This window comes from Cetorhinus maximus, unplaced genomic scaffold (genome assembly GCF_964194155.1).
Source record: "Cetorhinus maximus unplaced genomic scaffold, sCetMax3.hap1.1 HAP1_SCAFFOLD_786, whole genome shotgun sequence".
Lineage (NCBI taxonomy): Eukaryota > Metazoa > Chordata > Chondrichthyes > Lamniformes > Cetorhinidae > Cetorhinus > Cetorhinus maximus.
In genome coordinates this window covers 128,472-145,341 of record NW_027596728.1, presented here as the reverse complement: position 1 = coordinate 145,341, position 16,870 = coordinate 128,472, and the positions used below count along the sequence as shown (strand labels likewise).

The 16,870-nt window shown below is 50.6% G+C and overlaps 1 protein-coding gene across 1 annotated transcript in view; it reads left to right on the top strand.

The window, feature by feature from the left end:
• Positions 1-16,870, top strand: part of LOC144674747 (serine/threonine-protein kinase Nek9-like) — a 45,000-nt gene that overhangs the window by 22,887 nt on the left and 5,243 nt on the right. The window contains exons 10-13 of the mRNA XM_078535966.1: positions 4,295-4,465; positions 5,907-5,966; positions 10,716-10,882; positions 14,922-15,077. Of these exons, the coding sequence (XP_078392092.1) occupies positions 4,295-4,465; positions 5,907-5,966; positions 10,716-10,882; positions 14,922-15,077 (554 nt within the window). The remainder of the gene's footprint in view (positions 1-4,294; positions 4,466-5,906; positions 5,967-10,715; positions 10,883-14,921; positions 15,078-16,870) is intronic.

Genomic DNA, 16,870 nt, shown 5'->3' with positions numbered 1-16,870 from the left:
TGAAGTGGTAAAGTTCAATAACTTTATTTCTGCTCTCAGCATGAAAAGCCATTTTCGAGCAGAATAGGGTGAACAGATAGAGTACAATAACTGTAAACATGCATTCTAAACTTAACATGAATAAGCTTAACAGCAGAAAATGTCTCATTTTACATTATTGTTTCTTTAGCAAGCATGAATTTACCCCCTGTCCCTCGACTGGCTCCCTTTTCCACCAGAGTTCACTTGGTAATTTGCTCTTCAGTAAACTTCCATAGCCCCTGTGGCTGATCTAAAACCCAGGTTACCCTGAATGTGCCAAGCAGCCTGTCTGTGCAGGAGGGGAGGAAGAGCAATAGTAATAGGGGATTCTATAGTCAGGGGAACAGATAGGCACCATCAACGTGACTCCAGGATGGTGTGTTGCGTCCCTGGTGCCAGGTCCGGGATGTCACTGAACGGCTGCAGGGCATCCTGAAGGGGGGCGGGTGATAAGGCAGAGGTCATGGTACATTTTGGTACCAATGACATAGGTTGAAAGAGGGATGAGGTCTTGCATCAAGAATTCAGGGAGTTAGGCAGTAGACTAAAAAGCAAGACCTCTCGGGTTGTAATCTCTGGATTACTCCCAGTGCCACGTGCTAGTGAGCTCAGAAATAGGAGAATAGCGCAGATGAATACGTGGCTTAAGAGTTGGTGCAGGAGGGAGGGTTTTAGATTCCTGGATCACTGGGATCGTTTCTGCGGAAGGTGGGATCAGTACAAGTGGGACGGTCTACATCTGAACCGGAGCGGGACTAACATCCTTGCGGGCGGGTTTGCTAGTGCTGTTGGGAGGAGTTTAAACTAATTCGGCAGGGGGAGGGGACACAGATTGTTAGCAGAATAGGGACACATCATAATACAGTAAAACAATCAAGTCAGAGGGAGTACAGCTGCAATAAGCTTCAAGGGTGTAAGGCAAGGCTGGATGGCTTCTACTTTAATGCCAGGAGTGTTACAGGTAAAATGGATGAGTTAAGGGTGAGGATTGACACGTGGAATTGTGATATAGTAGCCATCACTGAGACGTAGTTGAGGGAAGGGCAGGATTGGCAGCTCAACATACCGGGATATAGAATCTTCAGGCGAGACAGGGGAGGGGGTAAAAGAGGCGGCGGCATTGCATTATTAGTTAAGGAGTCAGTTACTGCAGTAAGGAGAGATGATATCTTGGAGGGGGTATCGAATGAAGCTTTGTAGGTAGAGTTTAGGAATAAAAAAGGGGCAGCCGTATTGTTAGGTGTTTATTATAGACCCCCAGATAGACAGTGAGAAATTGAGGAGCGAATATGTGCACAATTTGTGGAGGTGTGTAAAAACAATAACAATAGGGTAATTATATTAGGTGATTTCAACTTTCCCAACATGAATTGGGATAGACATAGTGTTAAGGGCTTGGATGGAGTGGATTTCTTGAAATGTGTGCAGGAGAACTTTTTAGGTCAATATATAGAGGGTCCAACAAGGGACGGTGCATTGCTGGACCTAATTCTGGGGAATGAAGCCGGACAGGTGGCTGAGGTGGTGGTGGGCGAGGATTTTAGTGATAGCGACCACAACATGGTACAGTTTAAGCTTGTTATGGACAAAGAAATAGACAAGTTACAAAATAATGTTTTGGACTGGGGGAGAGTGGATTTTAGTAAAATAAGGTAGGATCTGGCCAAGGTAAACTGGGAACAGCTACTTGTGGGGAAATCTACAGAGGAGTAGTGGGGGGTGTTCAGAAAGGAAATGGGGAGGGTACAGGTTCAACATGTTCCCTCTAGGGTGATAGGAAGGAGTAACAAGCCCAGAGAACCATGGATGAGCAGAGGTATTCAGGTTACGATGAGAAGGAAAAGAGAGGCTTTTAGCAGGTACAAAGGGAGCAAATTAGTGGAGTACAGAAAGTGCAGGGTGGAGCTTAAGAAAGCAATTAGGAGAGCAAAGAGGGGATATGAGAAAGCTCTGGCTGGTAAAAGTAGGGAAAATCCCAAGATATTCTATAAGTATATCAATGGGAAGAGGATAACCAGGGAAAGAGTAGGGCCCATAAGGGACCAAGGGGACAGTCTATGGGTGGAGCCAGAGGACATCGCTAGAGTGTTGAACGAATACTTCACATCTGTCTTCACCCAAGAGAATGAGGATGATGGTATGGAACTCGGGGAGAGGGACTGCGAGGTTCTTGAGCAAATTGATATAGGGAGTGACAAGGTATTGGAGGTGTTGGCAGGCTTAAAAGTGGATAAATCTCCAGGTCCAGATGATTTGTGTCCCAGACTGCTGAGGGAGGCAAGGGAGGAGATCGCAGGAGCTCTGACCCAAATTTTTAATTCCTCTCTGGCCACGGGGGATATGCCAGAGGACTGGAGAACAGCTAATGTGGTTCCACTATTTGTGAAGGGTTGTAGAGATAAGCCAGGGAACTACAGACCACTGAGTCTCACGTCAGTGGTAGGGAAACTATTGGACAAAACTCTGAAGGAGAGAATCTATCTCCTCTTGGAGAGGCAAGGCTTGATCAGGGATAGTCAGCATGGCTTTGTCAGAGGGAGGTCATGCCCAACAAATTTGATTGAATTTTTTGAGGAGGTGACCAGGTGTGTAGATGAGGGTAGTTCAGTTGATATAGTTTATATGGATTTCAGCAAAGTCTTTGACAAGGTCCCACATGGGCGACTTATAAAGAAGGCAAATGCACATGGGATACAGGGTAATTTGGATTCAAAATTGGCTTAGTTGTAGGAGACAGGGTGATGACAGAAGGATGCTTTAGTGACTGGAAGCCAATGTCCAGTGGCGTACCACAGGGATCTGTGCTGGGTCCCCTATTATTTGTCATTTATAAAAAACGACATAGATGACTATGTGGCGGGGAGGATTAGTAAGTTTGCGGATGACACAAAGGTTGGCCGGGTGGTTAACAGTGAGGTTGAGTGTCTTGGGCTACAGGAAGATATAGACGGGATGGTCAAATGGGCAGATAAGTGAAAGATGGAATTTAATCCTGAAAAGTGTGAGGTGATACACTTTGGAAGGAGTAATTTGACAAGGAAGTATTCAATGAATGGCATGGCATTAGGAAGTTCTGAGGAACAAAGGGACCTTGGCGTGTGTGTCCATAGATCTCTGAAGGCAGAGGAGCATGTTAGTGGGGCGGTGAAAAAGGCATATGGGACACTTGCTTTATCAATCGAGGCATAGATTACAAAAGTAGGGAGGTCATGTTGGAGTTGTATAGAACCTTGGTGAGGCCACAGCTGGAGTACTGTGTGCAGTTCTGGTCGCCACATTATAGGAAGGATGTGATTGCACTGGAGGGGGTGCAGAGGAGATTCACCAGGATGTTGCCTGGGATGAAACATTTAAGTTATGAAGAGAGGTTGGATACACCTGGGTTGTTTTCGTTGGAGCAGAGAAGACTGAGGGGCGACCTGATCGAGGTGTACAAGATTATGAGGGGCATGGACAGGGTGGATAGGGAGCAGCTGTTCCCCTTAGTTGAAGGGTCAGTCACGAGGGGACACAAGTTCAAGGTGAGGGGCAGGAGGTTTAGGGGGGATGTGAGGAAAAACCTTTTTACCCAGAGGGTGGTGACGGTCTGGAATGCACTGCCTGGGAGGGTGGTGGAGGCGGGTTGCCTCACATCCTTTAAAAAGTACCTGGATGAGCACTTGGCACGTCATAACATTCAAGGCTATGGGCCAAGTGCTGGTAAATGGGATTAGGTAGGTAGGTCAGGTGTTTCTCACGTGTCAGTGCAGATTCGATGGGCTGAAGGGCATCTTCTGCACTGTGTGATTCTGTGATCTTCACTTTATATGTCTGCTTTTTATTTACTTATCTGTCAGTTTTCTCTGTGAAAGTTACACAGCTGTGTCTCAGCCTAGCTATTTTTTTTAAAAGAGTTACAGTCAAGGTCCTTCTTTGGGCAGAGTTTCAAGGCCCAGCACTATTCCTTATCCAGTGCATTGTTGCTCAATTACACACACGTTATCTTGTTATATGATTTCCATTCTATATGCTAATCTAATTTTTAACTTCTCAACTACCTCTGCCTCTTATACCCCATGATACAACAATCTGCTGTTCCTGATTGAGCTCCATCAGTTATGAAGTGAGTTGTCAATGGGAGCAGTGATTTTCAGGGTATTTGTGTTCAAATTGAATGAATAAAGCTTTTCATTGCTCTGAGAGCTTATCTGTGAAACTGTTGGCTTTGAATACTCTGGTCCATTCAGGACAGTCTTGTTGCCATGTTTGGAGCACCTCTGTCTGTCTTTGCCAGATAACCAGATCTTTGCCTGGGGTAATGGTGGGAACGGCCGTCTTGGAATGACAGCCACAGAGAAAGGTTTTGGTTCTGAAATCTGCACCTCCTGGCCTCGGCCGATTTTCGGTTCCCTTCACAATGTCTCGGACTTGTCCTGCCATGGCTGGCACACTATTCTTATTGCAGGTGAGTACGCTGCAAAGCTCATTGACCATCATCTGGATGCTTAAAGGTGTTGGAATTCTCTGAAACTAAAACAAAACACCAGCAACAAAACCATCCAATAGGAGTGAGCCTTTTAAACTGGACCGAACTTCTGACACACTTGCCACCACTCAGATAAATCTCCACAGTATCTCCACAGTATCCCTCCAACCCCCAAACAGGCCCTCTCCCCCCTGAAGGTGCTGACTCTCACTGGGGTAGGGGTCCCCTCCTCTCCTGAAGGTGCTGACTCTCACTGGGGTAGGGGTCCCCTCCTCTCCTGAAGGTGTTGACTCTCACTGGGATACAGGGTCCCCCTCCTCTCCTGAAGGTGCTGACTCTCACTGGGGTACAGATCCCCTCCTCTCCTGAAGGTGCTGACTCTCACTGGGGTACAGGGTCCCCCTCCTCTCCTGAAGGTGCTGACTCTCACTGGGGTACAGGTCCCCTCCTCTCCTGAAGGTGCTGACTCTCACTGGGGTACAGGTCCCCTCCTCTCCTGAAGGTGCTGACTCACACTGGGGTACAGGTCCCCTTCTCTCCTGAAGGTGCTGACTCTCACTGGGGTTTGAAAGGATTTTCTTTTTATTGGGTGTTGCTGCCTAGGCCAGTATTTATTGTCGTTCGCTATACAATTGAGTGTCTTGCTCAGCTATTCCCGAGGGCAGGTGAGAGGTAATCACGTTGCTGTGGGTCTGGAGTCACATGTACAGCTAGACCAGGGAAAGATGGCAGATTTCCTTCCCTAAGGGACATTAATGAAGTAGTTGGGATTTTACAAAAATGAATGATAGTTTCATGGTCACCATCACTTGAGGCTGTTTTTTATTCCAGATTTATTAATTTACTGTTCATTCGTACTGCACTGGGAGTGTCAGTCTCAATTCCATGCTTAGGCCCTGGTGTGGGAATTGAACCCACTGTGTTCTGATACCGAGGGGGGAGTGTTACCCACTGTGTTCTGATACCGAGGGGGGAGTGTTACCCACTGTGTTCTGATACCGAGGGGGGAGTGTTACCCACTGTGTTCTGATACCGAGGGGGGAGTGTTACCCACTGTGTTCTGATACCGAGGGGGGAGTGTTACCCACTGTGTTCTGATACCGAGGGGGGAGTGTTACCCACTGTGTTCTGATACCGAGGGGGGAGTGTTACCCACTGAGTTCTGATACCGAGGGGGGAGTGTTACCCACTGAGACACGGCTGACACTGTGATGCTGCTTATATGAGCCCTCAGATTGTGGGGAATTTGTGCCAAAAAGATCCCTGTATTTCAGTGGAAAACTGACTGGTGGAGGCCAATGTTGGAATGCCCACTGTTCTCGAGTATCTTCACCCTGACTCTAGTTGCTTTGACAAGTTCCTAACCTGTTCCTGTACTAAACAAGTTGCAGAAACAAACACTATGCTCTTGTTATTCCAGAAATTGTGCTGGCTTCGAAAACCATTCGGTCGAACAGCAGTGGCCTGTCTATTGGAGCTGGTGAGTATGACAGATCATGGCTACATTGTTAGATGTTCCCATTAGCTAACGGTGCAAGAACCAGGGGTCACAGATTTCAGATTTTGGGCAAAAGATGCAGGAAGAATGTGAGGAAGACCTTTTTTCTGCAGCGAGTGGTAATGACGTGGAACATGTTGTTTATGAGGGTGGTGGAAGTGGAGATGATTTCAAAAGGAAATTGGATAGACACTTGGGTAGAGTGGGGGCTGGGACTGACGAGAGTCAGCGTGGACACGGTACATGTATGTCACCATGCGCGTGTTGTGTGTATGTTGCAGTGCGAGTGTCACAGTGCTTGTGTTGCAGTGCCTGCATCTCACAGTACACACGTGTCAAGCTGCACATGGCGCAGTGTGTCAGTGGCTGTAACTGCTTCATTGATAAGCTTTTGATGGTGGGTATTATTATATTATTTGTTTGTGTAGAGGATGTGATGCCCCAGAATTAAGTCACTGCCTGTATAAATACAGGGTTCAGTAGGGGTGTAGATCACACTCACAAATTAGAACTAGTCATTATCTAGCATAGTTAGTAGCTTCTGTATTTTGTATGTTTGAATAAGTTTGAGTATGTTTTAGCCACGTTGTAATGTAAATAAATCAATTGTAAACATCAAATGATGCCAAGGATAGAAGCCAAACACCTGCTCAATAACTGTAAGGTTTATAGAGTTGACGGCCTCTGGATATGAGGGAATTCCAACATGGCGAAATTACACTTAACAAATCACCCCCCCTAAATCCCAGAAGAGTTAACACCCAGCCCACCCCCCTCTAACCCCCACCTCAATCTCAGCCCACCCCCTCTAACCCCCACCTCAATCTCAGCCCACCCCCTCTAACCCCCACCTCAATCTCAGCCCACCCCCTCTAACCCCCACCTCAATCTCAGCCCAGCCCCTCTAACCCCCACCTCAATCTCAGCCCACCCCCCTCTAACCCCCACCTCAATCTCAGCCCAGCCCCTCTAACCCCCACCTCAATCTCAGCCCACCCCCCTCTAACCCCCACCTCAATCTCAGCCCAGCCCCTCTAACCCCCACCTCAATCTCAGCCCAGCCCCTCTAACCCCCACTTCAATCTCAGCCCACCCCCTCTAACCCCCACCTCAATCTCAGCCCACCCCCCTGTAACCCCCACCTCAATCTCAGCCCACCTCCCTCCAACCCCCACCTCAATCTCAGCCCACCCCCCTCTAACCCCCACCTCAATCTCAGCCCAGCCCCTCCAACCCCCACCTCAATCTCAGCCCAGCCCCTCTAACCCCCACCTCAATCTCAGCCCACCCCCTCCAACCCCCACCTCAATCTCAGCCCACCCCCCTCTAACCCCCACCTCAATCTCAGCCCACCCCCCTCTAACCCCCACCTCAATCTCAGCCCACCCCCTTCCAACCCCCACCTCAATCTCAGCCCAGCCCCTCTAATCCCCACCTCAATCTCAGCCCACCCCCCTCCAACCCCCACCTCAATCTCAGCCCACCCCCCTCTAACCCCCACCTCAATCTCAGCCCATCCCCCTCTAACCCCCACCTCAATCTCAGCCCACCCCCTTCCAACCCCCACCTCAATCTCAGCCCAGCCCCTCTAACCCCCACCTCAATCTCAGCCCACCCCACCTCCCTTGCAGCTCACCCTCCTCCAAACCCACCTCCCTTGCAGCCCACCCTCCTCTAAATCCACCTATATTCCAGCCCACCCACCCCAACTCCCCCCTCTCCAAACCATGCTCCAGCCCACCCACCCGGAACCCACAGCTCCTATCCCCCAACCATTGGCTGTGATAGTTCACTCGACCTTGTGCTGAGACGTGTAAATACCCGGAAAAGGCAATCACTCCAGTGCGCATCAAAATAAACTGGAAGAGACTGAGGGAAGGGAGGAGGAGATGTTCAACGATGTGAGATGTTATTGAGGCGGGTTGGAGTCACACTGAGAGAAAGAGTGTGTGTGTGTGTTTGTGTATGTATGTGTGTTTGTGTATGTGTGTGTTTGTGTGTGTGTGTGTGTGTTAGTGAAAGTGTGTTTGTTTTTAATAATTCGTTCATGGGATTTGATGTCGCTGGCTAGGCCAGCATTTATTGCCCATCCCTAGTTGCCCCTTGAGAAGGTGGTGGTGAGCTGCCTTCTTGAACCACTGCAGTCCATGTAGTGTAGGTACACCCACAGTGCTGTTAGGGAGGGAGTTCCAGGATTTTGACCCACAGTGACAGTGAAGGAACGGCGATATATTTCCAAGTCAGGATGGTGAGTGACTTGGAGGGGAACTTCCAGGCGGTGGTGTTCCCATCTATCTGCTGCCCTTGTCCTTCTAGGTGATAGTGGTCGTTGATTTGGAAGGTGCTGCCTAAAGAGCCCTGGTAAGTTCCTGCAGTGCATCTTGTAGCTGGTACACACTGCAGATACTGTGCGTTGGTGGTGGAGGGAGTGAAGGTTTGTGGATGTGGTGTCAATCAAGCGGGCTGCTCTGTCCTGGATGGTGTCAAGCTTCTTGAGTGTTGTGGGAGCTGCACTCATCCAGGCAAGTGGAGAGTATCCATCACACTTTTTTTTGAATTCATTCATGGGATGTGGGTTTCACTGGCTGGGCCAGCATTTATTGCCCGTCCCTAGTTGCCCTTGACATGGTTAGGGTTAGCCTTTTCGATGGTGGACAGGCTTAGGGGAGTCAGGAGGTGAGTTACTCGTCGCACAATGCCTAGCCTCTCTCCTGCTTTTATAGCCAAGGTATTTATATGGCTAGTCCAGTTAACCCTAACCCTAACCCCACCCAGAATGTTGATAGTGGGGGATTCAGTGATGGTAATGCCATTGTACATCAAGGGGTGATGGTTGGATTCTCTCTTGTTGGAGATGGTCATTCCCTGACACTTGTGTGGTGTGAATGTTACTTGCCACTTGTCAGCCCAAGCCTGGATATTGTCCAGGTCTTGCTGCATTTGGACATGAACTGCTTCAGTATGTGAGGAGTCGCGAATGGTGCTGAACATTGTGCAATCATCAGCGAACATCCCCACTTCTGACCTTATGATGGAAGGAAGGTCATTGATGAAGCAGCTGAAGATGATTGGGCCGAGGACACTACCCTGAGGAACTCCTGCAGTGATGTCCTGGAACTGAGATGATTGACCTCCAACAACCACAACCATCGTCCTTTGTGCTAGGTATGACTCCAACCAGCGGAGAGTTTTCCCCCTGATTCCCATTGACTCCAGTTTTGCTAGGGCTCCTTGATGCCACACTCGATCAAATGCTGCCTTGATGTTGAGGGCAGTCACTCTCACCTCACCTCGGGGGTTCAACTCTTTTGTCCATGTTTGAACCAAGGCTGTAATGAGGTCAGGAGCTGAGTGGCCCTGGCGGAACCCAAACTGGGCATCAATGAGCAGGTTATTGCTAAGTAAGTGCTGCTTGATAGCACTGTTGATGACCCCTTCCATTACTTTACTGATGATGGAGAGTAGACTGATGGGGCGGTAATTGGCCGGGTTGGATTTGTCTTGCTTTTTGTGTACAGGACATACCTGGGCAATTTCCCACGTAACCGGGTAGATGCCCGTGTTGTAGCTGTACTGGAACAACTTGGCTAGGGGCGCAGCAAGTTCTGGAGCACAAACCTTCAGTACTATTGCCGGAATATTGTCAGGGCCCATAGCCTTTGCAGTATCCAGTGCCTTCAGCTGTTTCTTGATATCATGTGGAGTGAATCGAATTGGCTGAAGACTGGCATCTGTGATGCTGGGGACCTCCAGAGGAGGCCAAGATGGATCATCCACTCGGCACTTCTGGCCGAAGATTGTTGCGAATGCTTCAGCCTTATCTTTTGCACTGATGTGCTGGGCTCCTCCATCATTGTGGTTGGGGATATTTGTGGAGTCTCCTCTGCCACTGTGTTGTTCAATTGTCCACCACCATTCACGACTGGATGTGGTAGGACTGCAGAGCTTAGATCTGATCCATTGGTTGTGGAATCACTTAGCTCTGTCTATCATTTGCTGCTTACGCTGTTTGGTATGCAAAGGAGAGAGAGAGCGTACGCGAGAGGGAGAGAGCGTGCGCGAGAGGGAGAGAGCGTGCGCGAGAGGGAGAGAGAGCGCGCGAGAGAGAGGGAGAGCGCGCGAGAGGGAGAGAGAGCGCGCGAGAGGGAGAGAGAGCGCGCGAGAGGGAGAGAGAGCGCGCGAGAGGGAGAGAGAGCGCGCGAGAGGGAGAGAGAGCGCGCGAGAGGGAGAGAGAGCGCGCGAGAGGGAGAGAGAGCGCGCGAGAGGGAGAGAGAGCGCGCGAGAGGGAGAGAGAGCGCGCGAGAGGGAGAGAGAGCGCGCGAGAGGGAGAGAGAGCGCGCGAGAGGGGGAGAGAGCGCGCGAGAGGGGGAGAGAGCGCGCGAGAGGGAGAGAGAGCGCGCGAGAGGGAGAGAGAGCGCGCGAGAGGGAGAGAGAGCGCGCGAGAGGGAGAGAGAGCGCGCGAGAGGGAGAGAGAGCGCGCGAGAGGGAGAGAGCGCGCGAGAGGGAGGGAGAGAGAGAGAGCATGCGCGCGAGAGGGAGAGAGAGCGCGCGAGAGGGAGAGAGAGAGAGCGTGCGCGCGAGAGGGAGAGAGAGAGCGCGCACACAAGAGAATGAGTGTGTGTGTGTTGGGGATAGGGTATTTTATGTTGAGATCAGTGTATTTGCTGCTGGTTGTTTGCTGTCCTCTATCCACACTGCTCTTTGTACCTGACCCTCCTGGTGTCTGTCCAGTTCCACAGAGCTCGACAGTGGAGGATGATTCCAGAAATGAGCAGGATGATGATGGACAAAACGGCATGAAAAGAACAGCGGAGGACAAGCGAGGAATTGGAACGTTAAATCCACTCAAGTCTTCCAGTAATCTCACAGAGAGCTCCTGTCCCGAGTGGCTTTTACAGGTGATCACTCACAATAGGAATGGGTTGAAATTTCAGTGCATGGGAAAAGGGAGTGTAGAGGAAAGCTCCATGTTTAACATCAGCTCTTTGCTGAGCCTGTTCACTTTAGCTGGGCAACAGGAGAATCACCAGAGTTTGCTGGGGTTAGTATTCCTGCAGTGATCACTGTCCATTGAGTCTCGCCATGTGTGTAGGTGCATCAGTAGGGGTGGAGGGGGTGTGTATGTGCGTGTGTGTAGGGGTGGGTGGGTGTGGGTGTGTGTTTAGGGGAGGGATGGTGTGTGTGCGTGCGTACGGGTAGGGGTGGGTATGTGTGTAGCGGTGGGTGTGCGCATGTGCCTGTGTGTTTAGGGGTTACTGTGTGTGTGTGTAGGCGGGTGTGTGGCTGTGTATCTATTTGTGTGTGTGTGTGTTTGTAGGAGTGGCTGTGCGTCTGTAGGGATGTGCGTGTAGGTGTGGGTGTGTGTGCAGGGAAGTGTGTGGGTGGGTGTGTGTGTGTGTAGGGGAGGGTGGGTGTGTGTGTGTAGGGGAGGGTGGGTGTGTGTGCGCACGGGTGGGGGTGGGTGTGTGTGTGTAGGGGTGACTGTGTGTCTGTGGGGGTGTAGGGGTGTGTGTGTAGGGATGGATGGTGCATGTGTAGGGGTGTGTGTAGGGATGGATGTGTGGGGGTGTGTGTAGGGATGGATGTGTGCATGTGTAGGGATGTGTGTAGATGGGTGTGTGCGTGTGTAGGGGTGTGTGTAGGGATGTGTGCGTGTGTAGGGGTGTGTAGGGATGGGTGTGTAGGGATGGGTGTGTGTAGGGATGGGTGTGTGTAGGGATGGGTGTGTGTAGGGATGGGTGTGTGTAGGGATGGGTGTGTGTACGGATGGGTGTGTGTACGGATGGGTGTGTGTAGGGATGGATGTGTGCGTGTGTAGGGATGGGTGTGTGCATGTGTAGGGGTGCGTGTAGGGATGGGTGTGTGTGTGTGTGTAGGGATGGGTGTGTGCGTGTGTAGGGGGGTGTGTAGGGATGGGTGTGTTTGTGTGTAGTGTGTGTAGGGATGGGTGTGTGCGTGTGTAGGGATGGATGTGTGTGTAGGGATGGGTGTGTGTAGAGGTGTGTGTGGGGATGGGTGTGTGCCTGTGTAGGGGTGTGTGTAGGGATGGGTGTGTGCGTGTGTAGGGATGGGTGTGTGCGTGTGTAGGGATGGGTGTGTGCGTGTGTAGGGATGGGTGTGTGCGTGTGTAGGGATGGGTGTGTGCGTGTGTAGGGATGGGTGTGTGCGTGTGTAGGGATGGGTGTGTGCGTGTGTAGGGATGGGTGTGTGCGTGTGTAGGGATGGGTGTGTGCGTGTGTAGGGATGGGTGTGTGCGTGTGTAGGGATGGGTGTGTGCGTGTGTAGGGATGGGTGTGTGCGTGTGTAGGGATGGGTGTGTGCGTGTGTAGGGATGGGTGTGTGTAGGGATGGGTGTGTGTAGGGATGGGTGTGTGCATGTGTAGGGGTGTGTGTAGGGATGGGTGTGTGCATGTGTAGGGATGGGTGTGTGTGTGTAGGGGTGTGTGTAGGGATGGGTGTGTGTGTGTGTAGGGATGGGTGTGTGCGTGTGTAGGAGTGTGTGTAGGGATGGGTGTGTGTGTGTGTAGGGGTGTGTGTAGGGATGGGTGTGTGTGTGTGTAGGGATGGGTGTGTGCGTGTGTAGGTGTGTGTGTAGGGATGGGTGTGTGTGTGTAGGGATGGGTGTGTGTGTGTAGGGATGGGTGTGTGCGTGTGTAGGGGTGTGTGTAGGGATGGGTGTGTGCGTGTGTAGGGGTGTGTGTAGGGATGGGTGTGCGCGTGTGTAGGGGTGTGTGTAGGGATGGGTATGTGTGTGTAGGGGTGTGTGTAGGGATGGGTGTGTGGGTGTAGGGATGGGTGTGTGTGTGTAGGGATGGGTGTGTGCGTGTGTAGGGGTGTGCGTAGGGATGGGTGTGTGTGTGTGTAGGGGTGTGCGTAGGGATGGGTGTGTGTGTGTAGGGGTGTGTGTAGGGATGGGTGTGTGTGTGTAGGGATGGGTGTGTGCGTGTGTAGGGGTGTGTGTAGGGATGGGTGTGTGTGTGTACCCCATTTGGGTACCCTATTTGTGTGTGTGGGCATTGTGGGTACAGCTCCTCCACTGTCGCTGAATCAGAATCCTGGAACTCCCTCCCTAACAGCACTGTGGGCGTATTTACACCACATGGACTGCAGCGGTTCAAGAAGGCAGCTTACCACCACCTTCTCAAGGGGCAATTAGGGATGGGCAATAAATGTTGGCCCAGTCAGCCATGGTCATGAAAAATGTTTTGACAATTGTTTTGTATTGGGCTACGTGGGCCATTTCGCCTGCTGTGTCTGTGCCAGCTGTTTGTTAGAGCAATTTACCTAGCGCCACACTCCTTCCTCGGTAGCTGGTGTTTGGATTTCCTGGGTGCAGCGTGCAAAGAATCTTTACAATGCAGAAGGAGGCCATTTGGCCCATCGAGTCTGCACTGGTTCTCTGAAAGAGCATTCCACCTAGTCCCACTCCCCTGCTTTATCCCCATAACATTGCACATCCTCTCTTTCCAGGTAGCTATCCAATTCCCTTTTGAATACCTCGATCAAACCTGTCTCTACCACCCCCTCAGGAAGCTCTCTTGAGTGGGAATAGTTTCTCACTATTTACCTTGTCCATTCCCCTCCGGGCCTGGGTTGGGTGATTCTGCCTGTGAATGACATGTGTGCTCATGTGTGCAGAGTGGGGTGTCTAGGTGTTTGAAGGGAATGGTGTGTGCATGGGGAATGGTGCGTGCATGGGGAATGGTGCGTGCATGGGGAATGGTGCGTACATGGGGAATGGTGCGTGCATGGGGAATGGTGCATGCATGGGGAATGGTGCGTACATGGGGAATGGTGCGTACATGGGGAATGGTGCGTGCATGGGGAATGGTGCGTACATGGGGAATGGTGCGTGCATGGGGAATGGTGCATGCATGGGGAATGGTGCGTACATGGGGAATGGTGCGTACATGGGGAATGATGCGTGCATGGGGAATGGTGCGTACATGGGGAATGGTGTGTGCGGGGGCTGTTGATCTGTTTGACCAGCTGCCCAGGCACCAATGGTTGCTATGAGGGGGAAGGACCATGATGTAGCGGTGGGTTTCCTGGGATTTGGCTGAATTTGTGTGGGAGACGGTGTGAGTTCATATGTGAGCAAGGTGTGAGTGACAAACATCAGAATCTGGGAACTCCATGGCAGAGGGTTGAAACAGGGGAGAGGTTCCAACATCTTCCAGAAAAGTGAATGCATACTGGTGGCCTGGGTGCATACCGTGTTGTGTGTGTGCCTGTGCATGCATGCGTGTGTGTGTTCCCGTGTATATGCCTGCGTTTGTCTGTGCGTCTCTGCCTGTGTGTGTGTCTCTCTGCCTGTGTGTGTGTGTGTCTCTGCCTGTGTGTGTGTGTGTCTGCCTGTGTGTGTCTGCCTGTGTGTGTGTGTGTGTGTCTCTGCCTGTGTGTGTGTCTCTGCCTGTGTGTGTGTCTCTGCCTGTGTGTGTGTGTGTCTCTGCCTGTGTGTGTGTGTGTCTCTGCCTGTGTGTGTGTGTGTCTCTGCCTGTGTGTGTGTCTCTGCCTGTGTGTGTGTCTCTGCCTGTGTGTGTGTGTGTATCTGCCTGTGTGTGTGTGTGTCTCTCTGCCTGTGTGTGTGTCTCTGCCTGTGTGTGTGTGTGTCTCTGCCTGTGTGTGTGTGTGTGTGTCTCTGCCTGTGTGTGTGTGTGTCTGCCTGTGTGTGTGTGTCTCTGTCTGTGTGTGTGTGTGTGTGTGTCTCTGCCTGTGTGTGTGTGTGTCTGCCTGTGTGTGTGTGTCTCTGTCTGTGTGTGTGTGTGTGTGTCTCTGCCTGTGTGTGTGTGTGTCTCTGCCTGTGTGTGTGTGTGTGTGGTGGGGGGGTTGGCACACATGCATGCGTATACATGGTGTCAGAGGATGCGTGGGCAGATGAATGTGTCCCTGATCTCTCGATGCTTATTTAATGGTGGTGTCCTGTTGGTTTTCCAGGAGCTGGAGAATGCTGAGTTTATCCCCATCCCAGAAACTCCTGGAGACAAGCTGCTGACCTTTTCCTGTCAGGAAACGATTCCATACGAGAAGCTTAAAGAAATGAAAACCGTAGTGATTCAACCAGGTGAATTGGAGGAGAGGAAGCTGCCCACGGTAAGTAACATATCCAGTTACTCAGCTGGGAACAAGGGGAACAGTTCCAGCCCAGAGACAACTCGTTCCAAACAGTCCAGGCACACAGCTCACCCTGTGTGTAAGGTCCATTTATTAATGACTCCGTGGCAGCAGCCACTGGGATTTAGGAGTGATTTTGTTCCAAGGACGGGCAGAAATGATTGGGGGCGGTGACATGGGTTGTAAGAGTGAGGGGAGCGTTGCAGTTTGGGGTGCTGCGAAAGAGCAGTTTAAAAGAGAGAGTTTCAGGGTGTAGGAAGGAGTAGGAGAAACAAGAAGATTCAATTATTTTGTGCTGTCCACAGGGAGTGTGCATGAAACAAAGCACCTTTCACATCTCAGAAACACAAGGACATAAGAAACAGGAGCAGGAGAAGACCATTCGGCCCATTGAGCCTGCTCTGCATTCTATACCATCATGGCTGGTCTTGGGCTTCAACTCCATTTTCCTACCCACTCCCCGTATCCCTTAACTCCCTGAGACACCTAAAATCTGTCTGTCCCAGTCTTAAACGTATTCAACGATGGAGCAACCACAACCCTCTGGGGTAGAGAATTCCAAAGACTCAGCCCTTTGAATGAAGAAATTTCTCCTCATCTCAGTCTGAAATAATCGGCCCCTTATCCTGAGACTGTGCCCCCGTGTTTTAGATTCTCCGACCAGTGGAAACAATCTCTCAGTATCTACCCTGTGAATCTTGGAGGTTTCAATGAGATCGCCTCTCATTCTTCTAAACTCCAGAGAATATAGACCCAGTTTACTCAGCCTCTCATCATAGGACAACCCCCTCATCCCAGGGACCAATTTAGTGAACCTTCGCTGTGCCATCTCCAATGCAAGTATATCCTTTCTTAAATGTGGAGACCAAAACTGCACACAGTATTCCAGATGTGTCTCACCAAAACCCTGTGCAACTGGAGCAAGACTTCTTTATTCTTGTCCTTCAATCCCTTTGCAGTCAAGGCCAACATGCAATTTGCCTTCCTGATTGCTTGCTGTACCTGCATGCTAACTTTCTGTTCCTTGTATGAGCACCCAAGTCTCTTTGAACATCAACATTTACAAGTTTCATATCTTTGCACAGCAAGATCCCACATATATTAGTTGAGGGATAAAAATTGGCCAGGCCATTTCTGCATTTTGGTCGGTCACAAGCCAGGGTTTCCCATGGTGTTTGTGGCAGGATGTTTGACCTCTTCAGAGAAGCTTTGAGGTCAACCTGAATGTGTTTCCATTGTCCCCCTGGGAGATTCTACCAGGACCGAGTTCTGAGTAGAGAAGTTACAAATGGAGAAGGTTTATTTGTGAAGGCACTGAACACATCGAGACAATGCGTAGAGGAGAAGTCAAGGCATCAGAGAGAATGCACAAACCTCCAGGCACCACACTCTGCATCACCTGCCCCACATGTGGCACAATCTGCAGATCGTGTATTGAACTTACCTGCCATCTCAGAGCCCATTGGAACCAGAGTGGAAGCAAGTTACGCTCGATTCTGAGGGCCTGCCAAAGAACGAGGAGGTCAGGACACCAAGAATAATTCCTTTGATCATCTTTGGTGTGATGCAGCAGGAACTTGTACATCTGGTTGAGAAGGTACACCAGTCTCGTCAAAACATCTGTGAATTTAGTTTCCTGTTAAGGGTCCAGCAGTAAACGTACTAAGACAAGCAGGATCATTTCACAGTTTGTGCTGAGTTACTGAGTGGAACACCAACTTTTGTTATTCAATTTGTTGTTAATTTCTTTTCCTACCTCTCTCTCTCTCTCT